Here is a 22,479-nt window from a genome sequence, read left to right as displayed (position 1 = left end):
TGTTTAAGTACTCAAGTACTAGTTAGTAGTATTATCGTTATAAGAATTTCTTGAAAATTTCACTTTATCGCGCACGAATTGGTACTACGCGTTTTTGCGCGCGCGATTAATTGAGGGACTTTAGACCCTTATTTTTAGACCCTTAAGAGTAAATAATAATAGTATGAATGAAAGTGCATTAGAGGTTTAGTGCACAAGTGATACAAACTCGAGAGGAATCGAGCACAAAATGCGCGCTTACGCGCGCTAGTGAGAGTTGACTTTTGTGCACAAGGCCACTAACTACCAAGCTTCTCTAGGAGGCCTCTTTTGATAAGCCTTTTCTCCTTTTTCTTCACTCCATGGTCGGCTGCAACTCTTAGCAAGGAGAAGAACAAAACTTCATTTCATTTCACTTCCAATCTTTCATCCATTTCACCTCAAATTTTGCACACAAGCTCACAACAACTTGGAGCATCACCTAAGCTAGGAAAAGAGCTTGCTTTCCACGGTTTTCTTTAGCTTCAAGAGGCCGAAATTTTCTGCTTTGTTCATCAAGAGAGGTATACAACGATCAACTACCAAAATCTTGACTTATGAAAGTTATATTGCACTTATAGGTTCAAATATTCACGTGGGTAGCTTTATTTATGTTGGAAATTTGGTGTGCGGGCTCTATGAACTCCCACTATGACTTGAGAACTGATTTCATGAGCTTTGATATTATTAATGTTGGTTTAGTGCTTAAATTAGTGGAAATAAGTTGTATTGATGAAAGGAAACTCAAAGGAGGTGAAGAGCAAAAATATTCCGAATCTGCCCCTGTCATTTTCGTGTGATTTTGAGCACTTTTCAGTGGTCCAATTGACTTGTTTATGATGTATATATGTTTTATGGGTTGTGTATAAAGTTTCATCAAAACATTACGTGATTTGGTTGGCCAAAGGTTATGATTTCAGAAGTTCTTCAAAACTGGAAATTGTTTCCGGATTGCTCAGGCAGTGTTTTTGTTTTGGCCATAACTTTTTACTCTGATACCGAAATCGAGTGCCATTTGCTGCATTTGAAACTAGAGATTCCTAGCTTTTTAATGGTATAAAATACATGTTCTAATTCCACCTGATTGAACCACACCAACTGTTTCAACGTGACTGTCCTGTTTCACGGGTTCACTGGAGGACAGGACATAAACTGCAAATTGATGCTCGAAAATGAATTAGTTGTGAATAGATTTTGAAAATGATCCCTTCTGTGAACTTGTAACCTTATAAATGAAGTTTCTAACACCACCAGCCACGCTCAATTCTGAGTTGAATTGAGTGAGTTGTGGCCAAAGTTCGAAACTGATCCTGTTGAAAGAAACCTTACTTTTGGACTGATTTATAACCAATCTAGACTTGGGTTTTGTTGTTTGAAATTCTTGGTGTTAACCGCCTACCAAATGTGTCTTGGATGTTTTCTGGACATTACCTACACAAATGGACCGTGTTTGAGACACTTTGTATGCCAAACGCTTTGAAAACGGAAAACGGAATATACAAGGCAGATTTGCCTTGGAATTCTTGAAAATTTAGTGATTTGGTTAGCCAACTTCCCGTACGTATTTTTCTATAAAATTGGACAGAGGGATAGCCCCTATATGTTGGTATATCCATGCCAAATTTGGTGCCATTCTAAATCCGTTTCGCTGTTCAACTAAACTTCCAAAGTTCATGATTTGAGTTTGGAAAACCCTTGTTTAACAAGAAAATTTTAGTAACTTTGAGTTACCATATCTTGGTGCTGAAAAACTTCAATTCTCATTCTGCTTGTTTCATTTTAACCTCTGATTGCAACTCTAATAGAGTTCCAAATTTCAGAGGTTAGTTCAAATCAAGTGAATTTTGCCAAATTTTCAAAGTTGGCCAAAAACCAACCTAAATCTGTCTTGATAACTCAAGTCAGTAACTTTGAGCCAATTTTTGAATATCTTTCACTTGGATTCATGTAAAATTGTCTTCTAGAAACTTTTAGTACTTGGAAAGTAGTTTCCAACAGTACAAAGTTTTCCAATTTTGGACATTCAGGGAGTGAGTTATGATTTTTCAAAAAATGCTCCAAAAATAAAAAATTCTCGGCCTTTTGAAAAGAATCCGTGCGGGAAACTATTCCACAGAATCTGGCCGTGTATCCGGCCAGTTCTTGGCTGGATAGTTGATTAGTTTTGAAAAAAAAATTGGGTTTCTTCACTGCCTTGAATCTGGCCAGTTCTTGGCCGGATTGTGAGGTGGCCTCTTCACTTCGATTTCAATCGATCGTCTGAAAATTTATTTGCATGATTTCATACCTACTTGTTTCCATCCAATGATTTTTAAGGATAAAAGTTATATTTTTCTTGGGTTTTCGAACCCCACCTTTGAACTTGATTTACAAAGAAATTAATGCTCGTTTTCGCGATATCTTCTAGATTGTACCGGTGTATGATCTTTCATGATAGTTGGGTCTTATGAGTGATGGTTCATTATCAATTACTAATTGTTCAGGTGCTCAAGGAGACCTTCAAGAGGATCTCGAGGGGACCACCTAAAGGCTTAATTGCACACTCACTCTTATATTTTGATTGGTAAGTGCCAAGTGCATGAATTTGTTGTTAAGTGGTTATCTGTTTCTTATCCGTTATATGAATTTAAAATTTTGAGACGAAGGTGTGCTTTACTGCACTCGTTCTCTTCCAAATGAAATTATATTCGTATTTTGCTATGTGAATTCATATTCAACTTGTACATAGTAATGTGGATGTGATTCGTATATGTGATTCGTATTTGTGATCCGTATATGTGATTCCTATTTGGAATCGTCGATTTGAGCGTTGCTCATCGACTTATATTCGTATTCGTATTTGGGGGGACGCCCAAACTCGTTGGCTAACTTTGCGAATCGAGCCAGCATGGGTTTGGTTCACAAGTTTAGCAAACCATGAGATATTCGTGGAGCGTGATCTATTGGAGAGATCTTGCTCGGCATTACTCGTGCAGTATTGCCATGATATACTCGAGTATTATCAAAACTTTGATTAGCGGGCCCGGTAAAGGGGTTGTAACGGTGACGGGATTCGAAGAAAAGTGGTGTATCTACGGATTTTGTACTTATGTGGTTGACGGAGTGTCAAGATGAGATGTGATCAAAACTTTGACTCGACTACGTGGAATTTAGCTCCTGAGAGCTACAGTATGCTTGAATTGTTTCTGTTCAATTTTCCTATTCGAAATGTGAATTATTCGAACTTGATAGCATTATTTACTATATAAATTGTGGCTACTTGGATTACGTGTTTGCATGTGTGTTTCTTGGCCTCACTGAGTATTGGCTCATCCCATTAGTTTGTTTTCCTTAACAGGAATGGAGGAAGTGAACTTCGGAGGAGCCCCTTTTGATGTATTTTTGGTATTAGGGTTTCAAATGTTTTGGCTGGACTCGTGATTGTTGTATTGTTTGGGGAACTGATGTATCTTTTGGGAACTTGATGTAAGGATTGAATAACTGATGTATTTTGAACTCGTGGTGTGAGCCTTGGATGGTTGATTATGGAAGCGACTTTTCTTTATTTGGCTCGTATTAATCGTTATGTATCGATAAGCTTGAATCAATTTGTCTTGAGTCCTGGCGAGAGTTGGGCAGGCGTCTCGCGGATACCCTTGGATTCGCCCTTGAGAAAAATGGGGGCGTCATAATCACGGCCTAAAATGGTGGATTATTCATTAACAAATCCTCCTTGAAAAATGAGATTCAATAGTCCAGCCAACGACTATAAACAAAAACGTTTGTTGGGAGGCAACACAATGTTTGTTTAAGTTTATGTTATTTTGGTGTGATTTTATACTTAAATTATATGTTTAAGTTATTTTGTTATTTTTCATTTGTAGGTTTGGGAATTAGAAGTGAAGGTGACCATTTGCGGGAAAAAAAGGTGAAATTTGATCAAAAAACTCAACCCCTCGATTTGAGTAAATGCTATTTTTGATTTGTTAGAAGGGACTAAAATGCATGTTTTGATTGTTTTACATGTGCGTGCATTGAAAATTTTCACAAAAGAATGATTTAGAATGCATTTTGAGTAATTGGGGTACCATGTGCAATTTTAGAAAGTTAATATTTCTGCAAAAATTTATAGAACAATACGCGATACTCAGAAATAGGCGACTTAAGGTCGCGTATTCAAGAACTCGCATATTGTGTTTTGTACTTTTTCAACAGAAAACGGGATTACAAAAATGTGACTTCAAGTTGTGTTTTCAAGAGCCACGGATTTGATCCTGTAATTTTTCAACTGAAAACGCGAGTCCCAAAAACGCAACCTCTTGCTCACGTTTTCTGCAGTTGCGTTTTTAGGGATCCTTTTAAAGAAAAATGCAGATTCCTTGTTCATTCTCTTCTTCTTTTTCTCATGTATTTCCTTATATCTTGAGTAACTTGTTGTGTATTTTTTTATAGGTATATCACCACCACAAAGGCCTGAAGTTATGAATCGCCGTTTTGTTTTATAATGCCTTTGTTATTACCTTTGTTTCTCATTTTCAATTCTTAGGTTTATATCACTAATGGTTATCCAATGGAACTCATGAAATTGTGGAGAAAAGTGCACAATGGCTCATGAACTTCATGCTTTGACACTTCAATTACAATAATAGGGGAGTATTACTTTCTTTATCTTAATAAACACCCTCGTAGCGTGTTTATTGATTAGAGTAGGGTTTCTCTAGTTTCTAATGCAATTGGGGAATTAAATCCTATGGTCGTACTTAGGGTTATTTTTAAATTAGGGGAATAGTCAATGGTCGTACCTTGACTATCGAAACAGTAAGAAGAAATTGATTGTCAGATCGTATCGGCAGTTAAAAACCTACTTATTAATGAATGTTGAAAATATATTTGAATCAATGATCAGTTGCATGAACTATCTCTGAAGTGTATTCTTGGCTAGAGTTTTCTCATTATTTCTCTCTCTTAATTATTTTTCGCAGTCGATTAAGTTAGTTAATAATTCATTAGTTTTTAATTCTCAAAACCCCCGTTTACCCTTGACTTGAAAAGGAGCAAATTCTCACCAGTCCTTGAGAATACAACCCTACTTGCCCTATATACATATTAACAAGTTCTCGTGAATAAATTCTGGAATATCGGATCTAGCAAACTCTTCGGAGTCAGGGTGAATCTAGTAACTCATTGCACATCCAGAATCCCTGCTCCAGTACTAGAATTGACTCGAAACCGCTCTTGTTGGCAACTAGGATTAACATTATTATTATTGCACAGGTTCGACACCTGTCAATTTTTGGCGCCGTTGTCGGGGACTGGTGGCTGATTAATTTGTTTCTTTTTGAATTCATCTTGTTTTCTTTCTTTTTTTCTCTTATTTTTTTAATATAGTTTATGGCTGCTAACATTCCGTATTTTGGTGATAGACTGGATTTTATTTTTAGAATGGGTTATGAAACTCATGTTTTTTCTAATGATCAATTGGCTATTGTAAATTGTGGAAATTATTTTGCCTCAAATCATTTAACCGACATATACCCCACATTTCAGGATGGCCTAAGTGTTTCAATAGATACTTTTGGAGATTTTTCACTTCAATATCAAACGTGATGAGTGATACGAAATATGGGCCGTTTATGGGCCATGTTTTAGACTGCAAGAGATTGAATCTTTTAGTAATAGTTAGTAGTTTATTTTCTACTTTTCTATTTTATTTGCTAAGAATAAATTTGGTCATAGGATAGGCCATGTGGGCCACCTTTGTAGTCCCTACGCTGAGCTTTTGGGCTAGTGGCGGTCCAAAGGGAAGCACAAGGGCGGGCCGCGTTTTCCTTCAACTTTTTTACAAGCTTTGTTAGGGTTTTTAGTTACGGCTAGTCGTTGTTTACATTGAGTTTTTTGACGATTAATAAAAATTACATTGAGAGTTCTCTCAAGCTTCATTGAAGCACCTTGAATATCTTAGATTTGTATCTTAGGTATTCAATTGACTTATCAATTTAGGACCGCGCTAGATTGTGGCGTCTTCTACAATACCGAGGTTCGTTGACCACGTGATCAACGGGTTTAGGTGATCCGCTGCGTTCGTCGTCTTCAACGTGAGTTCCTACCTTCTAGATCCAAGTCTTTTGTACGGGTTGCATCACATGGTTGGTGCTGTTCGTATCAATAAACTACTAACTATTACTAAAAGATTCAATCTCTTGCAGTCTAAAACATGGCCCATAAGCGGCCCATATTTCGTATCAATATGACTCTTATTCAAACGGGTATGATCAAGAATCGTGGGATAATTTCAATCTTAATTATGAAAAAGGGCCAATGGATTTTCAACAGCAAGAGTCTCAATAACCATTATCTATGTCAGGTATGTCTCTTGGAGAAATGATTGAATCACTAACTACTAATACATATCGATTTCATCAGGAGACACAAGCGAGTATTCGTAACCTGGCGGATCAAATAAATCTATTGATATCTTGGATAATGCAATTGATTTCTCCAATTTTTGAAAAATTGCCCTCATAGACCAACATCGATTTTAAAGAAAATGAGAGTATAATTATCCTGACAAGTGACATGGAACTGCAAGAGTCTGAAGAAAAAGAATCTAAAGATGCAAGTGACATCTCTTCCATTCCTTAATCAACATTCTCCTAACTCTTATTTTTTTAATTCCTATTAGTGAGATTGATTTTATTGTACCAGACGATCTTGAGTTTTATGACAGGAATAAGTTAAGAGTTGAATTGGCAAAATATCTCGAACCAATAAGTGTTCGTCATGGAGAAGTGAGTGAAGAATTAAGATGATTACTTGTTTGTTTGGCACCATCTACTAATCCATGGAAGACCGTACCTTGTGTGCTCAATGATTACTCCATTTACGAGAGCTATCAGAATTACATAGAAAATGAAGCATTGAAATGAACTACATGGTTTTATTCTCTGTGAATAAACATGGCAATATCTAACCAAAGACATTAAAGAAAGGCGCTGCTTAGGAGGCAACCCAAGGCCCTTTGTTTTAGTTTTCTCATGTTTCTGAAATTTTTGTTATGTGTTAGTTACATTTAGTAATTTGTTACTTTTGTGGCAGGAAGCTGGCAGTTGGGCGTGCTCGCGTCTAGTGGTCACGCCTAAGGAAGGAATTTTTAATTTGACGGACAGAAGACTATCCAATAGTTAGACGTGCCCACACCAGGTGGTCACATCTTAGTCACGTCTAAGCAAGGCAATTTTCGTCTGCGGGCAAAAGACTCTCCATTAGTTAGGCGTGCCCATGTCATGTGGTCACGCTTAAGGAACTTAATTTCCGAGGGTTGGTTAGAAGACTCGAGGGCAATTAGGCGTGCCCACGTCTAACGTAGCGGTAAAAAAAAAAATCCAACGGTGCCTTATTCTTTTTTCTCTTTTTCTTTTTCTTTCTCTTCTCTCTCCCCTTTTCTTCCTTTCCTGCTGCTGCTACTATCTCTCCCTCTCTCCCCGGATGTATGTGGCTGTCAATCTCTACTCGCACGCCATCGCCGTTACTTGTGCCGTTTCTATTCGTCGCCATCGCTACCACACCATGCTGCTGCAGCTAGCCACCACCCATGACCATCTTCACTTTCGCTATCTGTTGGCATCTCCGATTTTGGTTTGGGGGTAATGGAGGTCCACCATATTGGTTTCACACCACCATTCCCACCGACGCTTTAGCTGCTCGAGACCCTCCATTATGTGCTCAAGGAAGTTTCGTTGTCTTATTTGTTTCGTATTCTATTCTTTATCTCTTACATTGGGGACAATGTAAGATTTAGGTGTAGGGGGAGTAGTATATTGATAATATATTGAAAAAGTACAAGTATAGGCATTTTGTTGGAATTTTTTGTCTAACTTTATCGAATTTTATCCAACTTTTGCCGATCTTTGTGCATATTTGTGATTGTTTCTGACAAACGATAGTTATTTTTTATTTTTCATTTGTAGGTTTGGGAATCAGAAGTGAAGGTGACCATTTGCGGAAAAAAAAAGCGAAATTTGATCAAAAAACACAACCCCTCGATTTGAGTAAATGCTATTTTTGATTCGTTAGAAGGGTCTAAAATGCATGTTTTCATTGTTTTACATATGCGTGAATTGAAAATTTTCACAAAAGAATGATTTAGAATGCATTTTGAGTAATTGGGGTACCATGTGCAATTTTAGAAAGTTAATATTTCTGCAAAAATTTGTAGAACAATACGCGATACTCAGAAATAGGCGACTTAAGGTCGAGTATTCAAGAACTCGCATATTGTGTTTTGTACTTTTTCAGCAGAAAACGCGATTACAAAAATATGACTCCAAATTGTGTTTTCAAGAGCCGCGGATTTGATCCTGCAATTTTTCAGCTGAAAACGCGAGTCCCAAAAACGCAACCTCTTGCTCACGTTTTCTGCAATCGCGTTTTTAGGGATCCTTTTAAAGAAAAATACAGGTTCCTTGTTCATTCTCTTCTTCTTTTTCTCATGTATTTCCTTATATCTTGAGTAACTTGTTGTGTATTTTTTTATAGGTATATCACCACCACAAAGGCTTGAAGTTACGAATCGCTGTTTTGTTTTATAATGCCTTTGTTATTACCTTTGTTTCTCATTTTCAATTCTTAGGTTTATATCACTAATAGTTATCCAATGGAACTCATGAAGTTGCGGAGATAAGTGGACAGTGGCTCGTAAACTTCATGCTTTGACACTTCAATTGCAACAATAGGGGAGTATTACTTTTTTATCTTAATTTTCCTTTTTTACACATTGAAGATAATGTACATATTAAGTGTGGAGAAGGGAAACCTTGTACTGATTGGCATTGTATGTAATTGACTTGTTAGTTGCAAATATTAGACTTATGCTTTAATTTGTTCAAAACTGGGTTTGTTGGCAGGGAGTTTAATCCATTTTTAAGGGGAAACTCTACCAAAAATTTTTCAAAATCTTGTCCAAAATTATAAAATTGCCCCAAAATGTTTCAAATTTTTTCAATTTTACCAAAGGGCAACAAGTTTCACACCATTAGTAGTTCAAATTCTTTCTACTTTTGAGATAAATATATGTGATTTGAAAACTTCTTTTCTCATTTAACTTGAAAATAACTATTATGTGATTATAATTTGTATACCTCATGTAAAGTGGAGAAAACTATACCTAAATTTTACAATTTTGATGAAATTTTTTCTCTTTACTTGATTTTACATAGTTAAGTGATTAATATGGTCAATAAGTATAACACTCTTCTCATGATTATTCTTTTGAGTGAATATTATTATCTTTATTTTAAAAAAAAGAAAGAAATAAAAAGAGAAATGATAGGTTGCATTTTTGTTATTAATTTTATGGTTATTTTCCTCTTTTATTTTACCAAATATTGCGTTAATTGATGGATTCTACTTATATTTGGTTAATGGTGCTAATTGTAGGAAAAAAATAGCAAAACGTGACAAAAAGGGGCAATTTTCCAATTAATTTGATGGTTGCACATGGGTGCGCCTAAACTCACTACTCAAAACCGGAAAGTCGGGATTAATATTGGGCAGTTTCCCAATCCAAATCAAATTCCTAATTTGTTAGCTGCCGGGACTTTCCTTATTTCGCGGGATCATTCTCAACAAAAATGAGAGCTTTTAGGAAATTGAATTGTAATAGGAAACTCTTTAGGAATTTGATTGGTATTAGGAAGCCAATCAATAAGGCAATTTGGCCACGGGAGATCAATTGGAGATTGTCGGCTCTGCAAGCTTTCTTCTTGAGAGGCTTTTACTCTTTTAGGTCTTTTGGCCTTTTCTTTCTTTTAAAAAAAGAAGTGTGGAAGTCAAGTCGGGGGAGTCTCTCTTCTTAAAACATTCGCATGGATTGTTCTTCATTAATAGAGAACTAACTTTTTATTTCTAGTCAAGGGGACAACTGAAGATTTGGTTCAACGATAACTGTGAGATCTATATTATTTTAATTGCTTTTTTCATTCATTGGTATTTATATGTTTTCTGCTCTTCGTGGCTATGATTATTGTGTGTGATTGAATAGTTGCTCAATATTTAATTACTCACATAATCTATTTGCTAATTAGAGTAGTTGAATCCGTAATTGTTTGACTACTCCAATCCCGGTAGCAACTGATATAATTGAGTTTGTATCAGGGAAACGTACAATCTAATTTAAATAAACCCTCATAGCACGTTTATTGATTAGAGTAGCGTTTTTCTAGTTTCTAATGCAATTGGGAAATTAAATCCTATGGTCGTATCTAGGGTTATTTCTAAATTAGAAAAATAGTCAATGGTCGTACCTTGACTATTAAAACAATAAGGAGATATTGATTGTCAAATCGTATCGGTAGTTAAAAACTTATTTATTAATGAATGTTGGAATTATATTTGAATCAATGATCAGTTGCATGAACCATCTCTGAAATGTATCCTTTGCTAGAGTTTTCTCATTATTTCTCTCTCTTAATTCTTTTTCGCAGTCAATTAAGTTTGTTAATAATTCATTAGTTTTTAATTCTCAAAGCCCCCTTTTACCCTTGACTTGAAAAATGAGCAAATTCTCCCTAATTCCTGAGGATACGACCCTACTTGCCTTATATACAAATTAACAAGTTCTCGTGAATAAATTCTGGTATATCGAATCTAGCAAACTCTTCGGAACCAGGGTGAATTTAGTAACCCATTGCACATCCAGAGTCCCTGCTCCAGTACTAGAATTGACTCGGAACTGCTCTTGTTGGCAACTAGAATTAACATTATTATTATTGCCCAAGCTCGACACCTGTCAAGAAAAAAAAGAAAAAAAAAAGAGAGAATAAAAGTTGTTCTACTCCAATGATTCTTGTGCTTAGTAACCGGGAGTTTTTATCTACAAATGTTGATTTTCGCGTAAAATGGTACTTGAATTAAGAATATATAACGTAATTTGAGAATGTGAAGTGTTGAGTAACCGGCAATCTTCATCTAAAAATGTCGATTTTCGCATAAAAATGCACTTTCACAACTTGACTAATATATATATATGAATAAATCCCTCTTTAAATATGAATAAGAAGATGATCAAAGATTTATGAAGCATTTTATTGACCATATGACTTATTTGCTTGTAAAATTGGGTAAGGATGAGGAATTGAATTGAACTAGTTATAATTGCGGTGTAATTGACTCTCCTTTGTTTGATATTATGAGTACTTGAGCTTAGTTGAGTAATTGTATAGTTGTTATTTATCTTGTTTCAAGGAAATGAAGTTGAATAGTGCACATATGTTTCATTTCAAAATGTTGGATCATAGTGAGATTGAAATTCTTAATTGCTTGAGGACAAGCAATGGTTCAAGTGTGGGGGAATTTGATAAGTGTATATTTTACGTATTTAAAATGTGTTTTATTAGTTAATTTTGGTGTGTTTTATTTAGTTTTATAGCTAATGAACTAGGTTTATAGTGAAAATATGTATTTTGTGGTTTAAAGTATAAAAATTACATTTATATGAATTTTTATGGTGAAAATTTCATGTTTTTGTAGGTTTAATGATTCAATCATCAATTAGAGTGAATTGAGAAGATAATTAGATGATTATTGATGATTTGAATTAGTTTAAAGAAGACATGAAGTGCCAAGATGAAATGCAAGCAAGAATAAAAGAAAGCAAGTTTTCACAGCTTTGACACATCATGATATTTTGGCTATATATTGAGCTATATGCATTAGATTGAGGTGCTTCTTATACCATTTTGAAACTAAGAGATAGATCTACATTTGGTATGAAGACATCGAAATCCAGTTCAGTTGTCTTCATAGTCAAAAAGTTGAAATACAGAAGTGCAACTCTATTATTGAAAGCTGAAATAGAGTTCTGACCAATCGAGGGTATTTTGGTCATTTCTTAGTCTAAAGAGCTCCAAATTGGATGATTTTTGATGCATTGGAAAGCTAATTCAAAGGGTTACAGCTTTTGTATTTTAACAAGAGCTCGTTCAGCCTCTAACATCAAGAAAATATCAGTTGAAATTGGACCAAAAACGGAGTAAGAATGACTTCTGCCTAGAAAGTGCAAACCTGCAAAAGCAATACGTGGGTAAGGAATAAGCGACCTAAGGTCACGTTTTCAAATCACATTTTGCTCATTTTCTGCTGCAACTTGCTCTGTAACTTGTTCTTTATTCACACAACCTTTCCAACTCATCTACAACTCAGAATTCGGCTGTATCTGACCAAGAAAAGCGTGGAAAGTTGGAGAAACAACTCATGGAAGTTTCAAGAGTCAAAAATACCAACTAAAAACAACTCATTTGACTCTTGAATCTTCTATAAATAGCAGCCTTTGGGAAACATTTGAAAAACTTTGGAAGGCTAGAGAAACTCACCAAAAATGTAGTCTTCACTAGAATTTCCTTAGTTCATTAGTTAGGGTAGTATAGACTAGTTAGTGTAGTTTTTCCTTGTATTTGTAGTTAGATTTGAACAAAGATTTGAAAAGTAAAGATGGAGAGTTTGAAACTCATGTGACAAGGGTGACTTCTCTCCTATCACTTTCTCTTTTGTATTTAAGTTCATGTTTAACTATAATAAAAGTTTGGATCTTGCTTTTCATGTTTAGTTAAAGTTTACGCCTAGAGTTATGGATGAACTCTCTATATCTTGTTAGTGATGTTTACTTGGTTATTTGATGATATTATTTTGAACAAGTTATTTATAACTTTTGCTTTTCTAATCATGATTAACCGGCCATTAGTTGTGATTATCTAAAGGTGTTAAGTTTGCAATAAGAATTGGAGTTTAACACTTGTTCAAGGAAGTGATAAACCTAGGGAGTTCACTCAAGAGAGTAAAGGTGTACCTTTGTGGCTTTAATGACTTGTTTCATGTGATTTCATAGAAGAAATGAACTTGTAATTAATTTCATAATCACGAAAGTAGGTATGGCTTAATTACACATATAGTTGATTCACTACAAGAGTAGGTTTCATATATTTGAGGAAATTACGCTATAACTAACCAAGATAATAGCATTCACTTAACTAGTAACTTCACTTGCAAGAGTAATAAGGAATTCCATATATCTAGGAGCTTTCTAGTATTATCTTCATGTTCATAGAGTAGAGTTAATTTCTTGCACTTTTCATAGTCTAAATAATAAAGGAGTTTGAAAATCACCGATAATTGAAAATCTTCCATGTGGGTTCGACCCTTAATACCCTATACTCGCTCTTGACTCGTATACTTGCGAAAAATCACATGTGAGGTATTTAGGATGTTATAAATGTAAAATTTGATTTTGGATGAGTTAATTGATATATATATATATACCCTGCGCTCATCACAAATTTAGAGTTGTTAATGGAGTTAAGAGACCTTAGAGATATTTCGTGCCATTTTGCAGAAAACACCAAACATTCAAATAAAATCCCAAAACTCTAAACTCACCCAAAACTCTTCAATATAATGAAAAAAGAAGCGTTGTATACTATGTCAAACATAAATTTATGCATTTTTCTTTCACCTTTTGGTACTCTTTTTCATAATATTTCAACTCGGAAATGGCACAAATTCCATAATTATGTTTAAAGTTTTGTGTTTGATTTTTTTTAAAGTTACAAAAATTTATTTTCTTCACGATAAAGAGTTTTGGGGTTAGTTTTATGAGTTTTATGACTTATTTGAGATGTTATGAAACTTTAATATATTGTTGAGACGGATGCGACGTGAAAGGCATTAGCAACTCAAATTTCTATCAAAAGGATCTCCTTAACCATATTTTTAAATTTAAGAGGCAAAATTGGCTTGTCATGATACTAAGGAATCAAAACCTTAAAAACAAGGGATCAAATTGGTTATAATTTGTATTCTTTTAACCATGCACATGCACTCACATGACATTTCTTTGTCAGTTTCCTTTCATTTTCAGCCAACAATTATACAATCGTCACATTTAAATGAAGATAAGGAATTAAATTGATATGTGGTGATAGATGAGCAATCACATTAGTCAAGAATCATAAATATAGGAATTAAATTGATAAGGAATTAAATTTTCCCTTACCACTCATACCAAACGTAACCCAAATTTTCTTATTTTGCAACTTGACGAGTTCAATTTAAGTTTGGCTTTCATACGCATGGCGTGTGCAGTGAGCTAAGGTTTAGAAGAAGCAATCATCACTAATGACAAAATGGCATGACTAAAGGAAAACCTACAGTCAAGTAGACCAGTTTTTTGAGTGGGAGAATTGTAATTTTGGTCCCCAATCTATAGTATATGCGTGGAATTAGTCCCCAGTCTATTTTGAAAATCAATTTTGGCGACAATTGAAGGAATTTCTTCAATTTCAACTGGAACCAAGTCACGTGAGATCACTGCGTGAAAAGTGGACAATTGTCGGCACCTAAAACCCCTTTTTCAAGTTTTTAATTTGTGAAACACTTTTTAAATATTTTCACCTTTCTCTTGCCTTTTGTCTTATTAAACAAAGACATAAAAGGCTAAAATTCACTAATCAAGCAGTGGAGCCCACTAAAAAGGTTGAAAATAAAAAAAGAAAACATTTGCTCTCACACTTCTCAACCCTGGTCTCTTTAGCAAAAAGAACAATGAACCCTAAGAGCCAAAATCAAGAATCAAAATGTAAAAAAATAAGGAAAAATCTTGTAGAATTCAGTCAATCTGAAGCTCCTGGTGGTTTTACAAAGTAGAAATGGCAGTGAGGTCTAAGGAAATGAACAGGCTAGCAGCACCTAATTATAGTATGTGATTTTGCCTTTTTTTGTGATATATAAGCGCAATCGCCTATTATATTGTGAATATAGTGGAAAAGCTGTTTTTTGTACTTGGGGGGGACAAAAAATTATGATTAAGGTTTTATTAATGACTAATCTTGAAAAAAACCCTACAAAAATTTGTCATTTATGATGTGATCCTGTGTGTGTCTCTATTGTCGGTTATCATGCTGGTCCATGTTTAGTGTAGTGGGACTTGTTTTACTACAATTGATGGTCCTTGCCTCTGAATCTTTGCAAAAGTATGCATTTTTTTATTGTCGGTTTGCTAGTTTTACTATTTCTGTCATCTAAATTGTTGCCTATGTTGTTTGTTTGTTTCTTTTTTTTTAAATATAGACAGTGATAGCACGGAAGTGACTATGAAGTGTCACTTATCGGGGAAATGTGAAATTGAACCTGATTTTCATTATGAGGGAGGTGAATTAAAGGTGTTTGATCATGTAAAGGTCATAGGTATAAGCCTTTTTGAAATTGATAAAATGTTGGAAAGTCAGGTTGAGGCTATAGGTGACAAAAAGTACCACATTTTGATAGAGGAATATGGCTTCCATTTGTTAAAACACGATAGAGAACTGCATGCCTATTGTGTTGATCAATTTGACTATAGGAGGGTAGTTGATTTGTACATAGAGGTTTCTTTTAGTGAGTTATTAGCATCACAATGGGGGTTTGACATTGATTAGAAGACTTTGTATTAGAAGATGAAGAGGATGAATCTGATAGTGAATATACAGGGGGTTCTGATTCTGGAGAATTCTTAGGAAAAGATTCAGATTATGAGCAAAATTCTGATGACAATAACTATGAAAAAAATGTTGATCATAATTTAGAATTGTTAGGGGTAGAAAATTACAAGAAAGAGCAAACTTAAGAGGAATGAAAAAAAAAAGGAATATGTAGAGGAAACTAGGGGACAAATGGCGAATAATTCTGATACTGATAATGACGACTCCAACATAGATGTTGCACCAAATTCAGGTTCAGATATTGATAGTCTCCAAGGTTCAGATAAAGAGGGTCATTCAAGACCCCCTATGTATGATCGCAAGGACACAGATAACCCCAAACTTGAACTTAGATAGGTATTTACCACATTCAAAGAGTTTAAAGAGGTGGTTAGAACCTGGAATATCAAGCGGGGTAGACCATTTAAATTTATCAAGAGTGACACCATTCAAGTGAGGGCAATTTGTCCTAAAAAAGGATGTGACTGGTGCATATATGCTAGGAAGAGGAAAGGTGATGGAAGATTGGAAGTTAGAACATTCCAGCAGAAGCAATTTTCATATCATAACAAGAGTGTCAAATCTGGGTGGGTTGGCAGAAAATATGTTAACAGATTTAGGGAGAATCCCAAGCTGGATTATGCTAGCTTCAAAAATCTGGTAATGAAAGAGAGCAAGTGCTATTTGAGTAGACATTAAAGCTATAGAGCTAAAAAAATTGGCAGGAAGTTGGCCAAGATAGTGATGTGGACTAGTACAATAAGTTGCACAAATATATCAATGAAATCTTGAGAAGTAATTCAGGTAGTACTGTAGTAATAAAGGTAGCAGAAGACTACTGTGATTTAGTCACCAAACAAGGAAAATTTCAAAGATTGTACATGTGCTTTACTGGGGTGAAAAAAGGATTTTTGGATGCTTGTAGGCTTGTGTTTGGTTTAGATGGGACTTTTCTCAAAGGTGCAGCTAGTGGAGTATTGCTGACAGCAGCTGGAGTTAATCCAAATAATGGTTTGTACCTAATTGCTTATGCAGCAACTGAGGGAGAAACTAAGCATTCTTGGATTTGGTTTCTTGCTTTAGTTAAGGAGGATCTAAAAATTGAAAAAGACCATGAATGGATCATAATGAGTGACAAGCAGAAGGGCAAAATTCAGACATGTGAAATAGTTTTTCTAGGGGCTGATCATAGATTTTGTATGAAGCATATGCATAGCAATATGGCAACTGCTGGATTCAAAAGGACAGCCATGAGGCGAGCTCTATGGAAAGCAGCTAAGGCAACTACTCATGCACAATTCATAACAAGAATGGAAGCCATAGGAAAATTAGATGTTGATGCAATTAAGTGGTTAGAGGACAAGAATTCAGCAGAGTGGAGTAAATCACACTTCAGAACATTCTCTAAATGTGCTATTTTGTTGAATAACATATGTAAATCATTTAACAGTAAAATATTAGATGCCAGGGAGGGGTCCATTGTTGTCATGATGGAGGCATTAAGGCATTTTGTCATGCAAAGAATGCAGGAAAATAGAGATAGAGCTAGTGAAAAGTGGAGTAAATTTGATTTCTATCCAAAAATCAGAAAAAGGATGACGGTCAATATTGACAAGGCAACTTACTATGTGCCTTACAAATCAAATGATGTGAGTTTTGAAATTGCTTGTCCTTATGGTGAAAAGTGGACGGTCAATATTGAGGATTGGACTTGCTCATGCAGGAAATGGGATTTGATAGGGATACCATGCTCTCATGCAAATTTAGCTTTGTGGATTGCTATGAAGGACCCTATGCAGTACATTAATGGCTGCTACACTATTAAAATGTATCTTAAATGTTATGATTCTTGCATTTTACCTGTGAGTGGAAAGAATGAGCGGGAAGATGTAGATATTCAGGCACCCCTCCCACCAACATATGGAAAAGCACCATGAAGACCAAAGAAACAGAGGAGAAAATCTGCTAATGAGATATAGCAAACAAAGGAGCAAAGCAAGAAGGTGAGGAGATTTGGTCAAATCTATAAATGCTCATTCTATGGTGAGCAAGGCCATAACACATGGACATGTAAGTTTAGACAAGAAGCAAGTGTTTCAGCCAGTCAAATGATTGAACAGGGGCAGGAAACACAAGCAAATCAGGATATGAGTCTCTCACAACTAGATGACATGATGGTAGATAACTCTGTAAGTAATAATTCCTAATTTGTATAAACAGATATAGTAATGATTGTAACATTGTAGCAGCTAATGCATTTTATGCTTTGTTGCAGGTTAAGGGCAACACTTCACATGCAAAGAAGACAAGAACAAGAACATCAAGAAAATCTATTGTAATTTTATTACTTAATGTACATTTAGTTTATTGTTTCTTGTGAGTTTAATATTTAGTGGTTAAATGCTGATGTATTGTAGGGAAATGCTGAAGTATTTAATGTTGGTGTATTTAGTGTTTAAATACTTAATGCTAATGTATTTAGTGGTTAAATGCTGATGTATTGTAGGGAAATGGCACCAAACGAAGTGCAAAGCAAATAGATTCATCACAGAACAACCCAGCAATTGGTGATGACAACATAATATCTTCTGCCCCTACTGTTGAACCAAACCTACATGAAGTTTTTGGGATCCCAGAAAATTTTGTGGTACATAATAGTCAACTAGTTGGCCAAGAAGGATCTTACCTTTTCGGATCAAAGATGTTCAAATCCACCTTGCAATGACAAAGGGAAAGCCAACATCAACTAACTGATGATCTTGTACCTAACTTAATGTTGCCAATCAGCACCTTTTGGATGATTGTGTTGCTGAATTTGAAATATGTTATTGTCAGATTAGTAGCTTTTGTACATTGGTATTTTGGAACTCATGTATCTTGAGAACAAGCTAGCGTGAACATGACATTTTGAAGCTTGTAATCATTTATGGCAAATGACTAAACATTGCCTATTTGATGGTTGTAATGAATTTTGAATGTATCTTTTGTACATTGGATCCAAGTTAGCAATGAATTCTACTTTTATCTTTTGTATGTTACCATTTGTTTTGTTTTGCTATCTAGCATTACGTATGTGGTATTCCAAGTTAGGATTCATGATTTAGCTATCAAATGATTCTTTCATTCAACCTCTCAAATTGAATTCATTTTCTGGGATAACTCAACATCCAGATAACTTGTAAATTAACTATAAAATCACAACTAAGCGATGGCGGATTGGAACATCCAATATATTCATTCATTCAAAATAAACAGCATGTACTAGCCTGATAGTAGATTAAAACTTACACATTCAGCCATTACAACAAAAAAGACCAAAGAATCTGGATGAATGTCTTTCATCTCTAAGTTTAGACCACAACAAATTAGCCAAACACTTAACACATTTTCCTTTCACCAATTGATACCAAGACTGTCCAACCTTCTGCCCTTTACACCAGTAACACAATAAACAACAGAAGTACCAACAAGAAAATTGCCAACAATAATTTTCTTTCCCTTGCTCTTAGCCTCTCAATTGTAGCATTTTTAGAGTTCATGCTTCGTAGCAGTCCAAGAATCGGAGCTGTTGACCTTCTACACATTATCGAATCATACCATTCAAAATTGCATCCTTTTCCTTTGTCATTCTTCACAGCCAACATCATAAAGCTTTAGTACAAAACTTAGAAACAGAGATAGAAAAATGAAATTAGAAACAAAGACAACCATACCTTCTTGATTGCACAAGTAAAATATCTTCCCTTAGGATTGTTGTCTGTCCAAGAAGTAACCATTATTGCTCACTGCTTGCAGTTGCAATTTTTCATTGGTTCCATTAGGAGCCAATTTGAGAATAGAAGAAACTCAATACAAAGTTTTGGCCCAGATCTTGCAACTTTTTGCCAGAACGAGGAATTTTTCTTGGCTGATTAGAATGGGATTGAGGCTCCTAGGGTTTGTTCTTGAGTTGGAAGAAAGAAGATAAGAAAAGAAAGATGTAGAGGATGTTGCCATCCCTCTTTATTCTATGATTTATTTCTACAAATGATTACTAACTACTTAATTAATTAATTTTAGCCTTTTATGTCTTTGTTTAATTAGACAAAAGGCAAGAGAAAGCTGAAAATATTAAAAAACGTGTTTCAGAAATTAAAAAAATTGAAAAAGGGGTTTTAGGTGCCGGCACGTGATCTCACGTGACTTGATTCCAGTTGAAATTGAAAAAAATTCCATCAATTATCCACTTTTCATGCAAAATTGACTAGATTGGGGACTAAAATTGATTTTCAAAATAGATTGGGGACTAATTCTGAGCATACACTATAAATTGGGGACCAAAATTGGAGAGAATATGACGACTGGAAAATTCGGTCATATTTTCTTAAAACTTCCCTTTAATTTGGAATTTATTATTTTACAATAGCTTTACTACTCATTCACTTCCTCAATAGTTACAATTAATCATAGAACCAAGGGTTTTCCCTTTACTTTCATCGTTAAGGTAAACTACAGTTTTTATGTTTTTTGGTAGTGTGATTATTCGGTACAGAGTGTGTACAAAATTTGGTGGTTAAGAATGAGTTTTAGATAAGAAAAAGGTGTGTGATTAAAAGTAATAATGATAAATTAGTGAATTATAAGTGAAAACCCCTAGTACGTGCGGGTTAAGGAAAAACGGTGAGAACCTGACTTTTTTTTTTCTAGCCCTTATTTTCATTCCGTGCATACATTTTCTATACTTTCCTCTATTATATTAATTTTCTAACTATTTTATAAGGGAATTAAGTTTGAAGACATTTTTCCGCTATAAGTTAGTTCATGTGACATTAGTAGTGTATATTGGACGTGGGACCCGCTAGTGCAGTACGTGTGATAATTTTTGACAACTAGTTGGTGAACTATGGAGTTAATTGCAAAGATTAAAAGTTATTGGGGCCATAGTGTGAGGATTAGCAAAGTAAGATACTAAGAACCTTAGAGCTTCTAGGATTTTCCTAAGCTCAATTTTGATTGGTGGAGAAAAAGTATCTTTGACTTTAGTTTAAATATCGAAGTTATTAGTAAATGAAAGGAAAACAAACAAAGCCAAATTGATAGGAAAAAGAGAGAGGGAGGCCGTGAGCTTCATGGAGAGAGCAAGAGAAAAGCTTCAACTTTGGGTTCTTGATTTTTGCTCAATCTTGCAAACTAACCAATAGATTCACCAAATAATCCATAGAAGTTGCTTAGGAAGGTGGATTGCTATCTTGGAGTGGAGAGTTTTGGTGGTTCAAGCTTCCTGGGGGTTGTTGTGCTTCTCCAATTCTAGGTAAGGTTGGTATTAGTTCACGGTTGTGCTACTTATTGGTTTACAAGTAAAAGTTATGGCTTGTTTAGGTAGATTTCATGATTTTAGTAGTGGTTATAGTAAATTCCAGCTTTATGGTGTAAGCTTCAGCTTTGGTTGTGGAATGGATGGTTGTTTTGGTGTTCATGTGTAGTAATGCTTATGCTTAGTTTATGGAAGTAAATTCATGGTTAAACCTTGTTAGTTTTGTAGCATATAACATTCGGCCAGCATGAAGCGTTTGGATTAGGGTTTTGGTTGATGAACTTATATGTAATCTTGTGTTAGTGATGAAGCTACCCTGCTTCTGACCTGTTTAATTTGTTCATGTTAGAGGCCGAATCAGGCTTAGGTCAAAACATAAAATTCGTAGGAAATGGTGTTAACTAGCTTCCTGCAAAATTTCAGCTCAATCGGAGCACTGTAGCCTATGAAATGACAAAACTACCTTGACTGCCAAGTGCCCTATTTCGCAGACAGTTTTGAGATTTCACATTTTTGGCTTCATTTTTCATTTTGATCCGTATCAAATCAGCCTTTGGCCAAAACATAAAAATTCTATCCCTATGTTTCAACTTTCCAACGCATCTGAAAATGCCTCAATCGGAATTTTGTAGTTTGAGTTATTGCCATTTAAATCCAGTTCTGACAACCAGACTAACAATGAAATTCTGGTTCTGTAATCTGCAAATTCGACCTGGATCAACTATGAACTGGGTTGACTTGTCTTCATGAAAGTTGTAACCCTTTGTCTTAGTTTCAAAACGGCATAAAGTCTACTCCAATCCTATAAGTGTAGCTTTGGTTGTGACCAAAACGCCAAGAGACATCAAACCTGTTATTGTGTTATTTGTCTTGAATATTAGTTCCGGTCGCATTGCAAGCATTGTTTTGTAATTGAATGACATTGAGCCTAGTGAAAGGCTATTGTGGTAAGATTATTTGTGTGTGAATTTGGGGTTGAATTGAAAAAAATAATGAAGCCATAAATGGTTGGAAAATAGCTAAATACAAAGGGCATGCCGCCCAAATTTTTACTCGAGGACTAGACGTGTGTACTTGTGGTTCGAGCGAAGAGTTGAGATTGAGTGAACTTGAATTGTCTAGGTTATTCGAGTCCTCTTTTGTAGAACTATATAAGCTGGAATTTGGCCGAAACTTGTACCCTTGGAAACATGAAAGTAGTGACCAATAGAAATACGTTTTCCTCGTCTTTTGACTCAAATGAGAATTCCAAAGTTTTAATCGCTTCCTTACCAAAACTAAAAGAGCGAGCATGAGTTTTCTAGGGTGTGATAAGTAATATGAATATTACCCAAATGAGTTCCAGTTACTTGATTTTCTTTAAGCGAAACTCTTAAGTTTCGAACCCTAGTTGATTTCAAGCTCTTAAATGATATTGTATCACAGATTTGGACTCCAACCAAGAAATTACACCTGAACGTGATTTTTGACAAGCACTCAATCTTTGGTGAGTGCTTCCAAATACATTATTGAACTTGATATTTGATTTATCAATATGATCGGATAAGATTTGCTTAGTTTGGTCGGGCAAGTGTGTACTTTATCGCACTTGACCTAACTCAACTAAATACTTGATATCTCATTCATGCTTGTACAAGTGACTTGATTTGCATTGACCTGTACTTGTATTTGTACTTGTGCTTG

The 22,479-nt window shown here is 35.1% G+C and overlaps 1 protein-coding gene across 1 annotated transcript; it reads left to right on the top strand.

Annotated features, from left to right (window-relative positions):
- The first annotated feature begins 15,695 nt into the window (after positions 1-15,695).
- Positions 15,696-17,440, top strand: LOC113759556. Its single transcript, XM_027302129.1, has 3 exons — positions 15,696-15,814; positions 16,007-16,163; positions 16,328-17,440. The coding sequence occupies exons 1-3, from the start codon at positions 15,696-15,698 to the stop codon at positions 17,438-17,440; spliced, it is 1,389 nt and encodes a 462-aa protein (XP_027157930.1).
- The last annotated feature ends 5,039 nt before the right edge of the window (positions 17,441-22,479 follow it).

This window comes from Coffea eugenioides, chromosome 2 (assembly GCF_003713205.1).
Source record: "Coffea eugenioides isolate CCC68of chromosome 2, Ceug_1.0, whole genome shotgun sequence".
NCBI classification, from domain to species: domain Eukaryota; kingdom Viridiplantae; phylum Streptophyta; class Magnoliopsida; order Gentianales; family Rubiaceae; genus Coffea; species Coffea eugenioides.
Note: the sequence above shows the minus strand (reverse complement) of the source record. Positions and strands in the feature narration are given on the sequence as shown.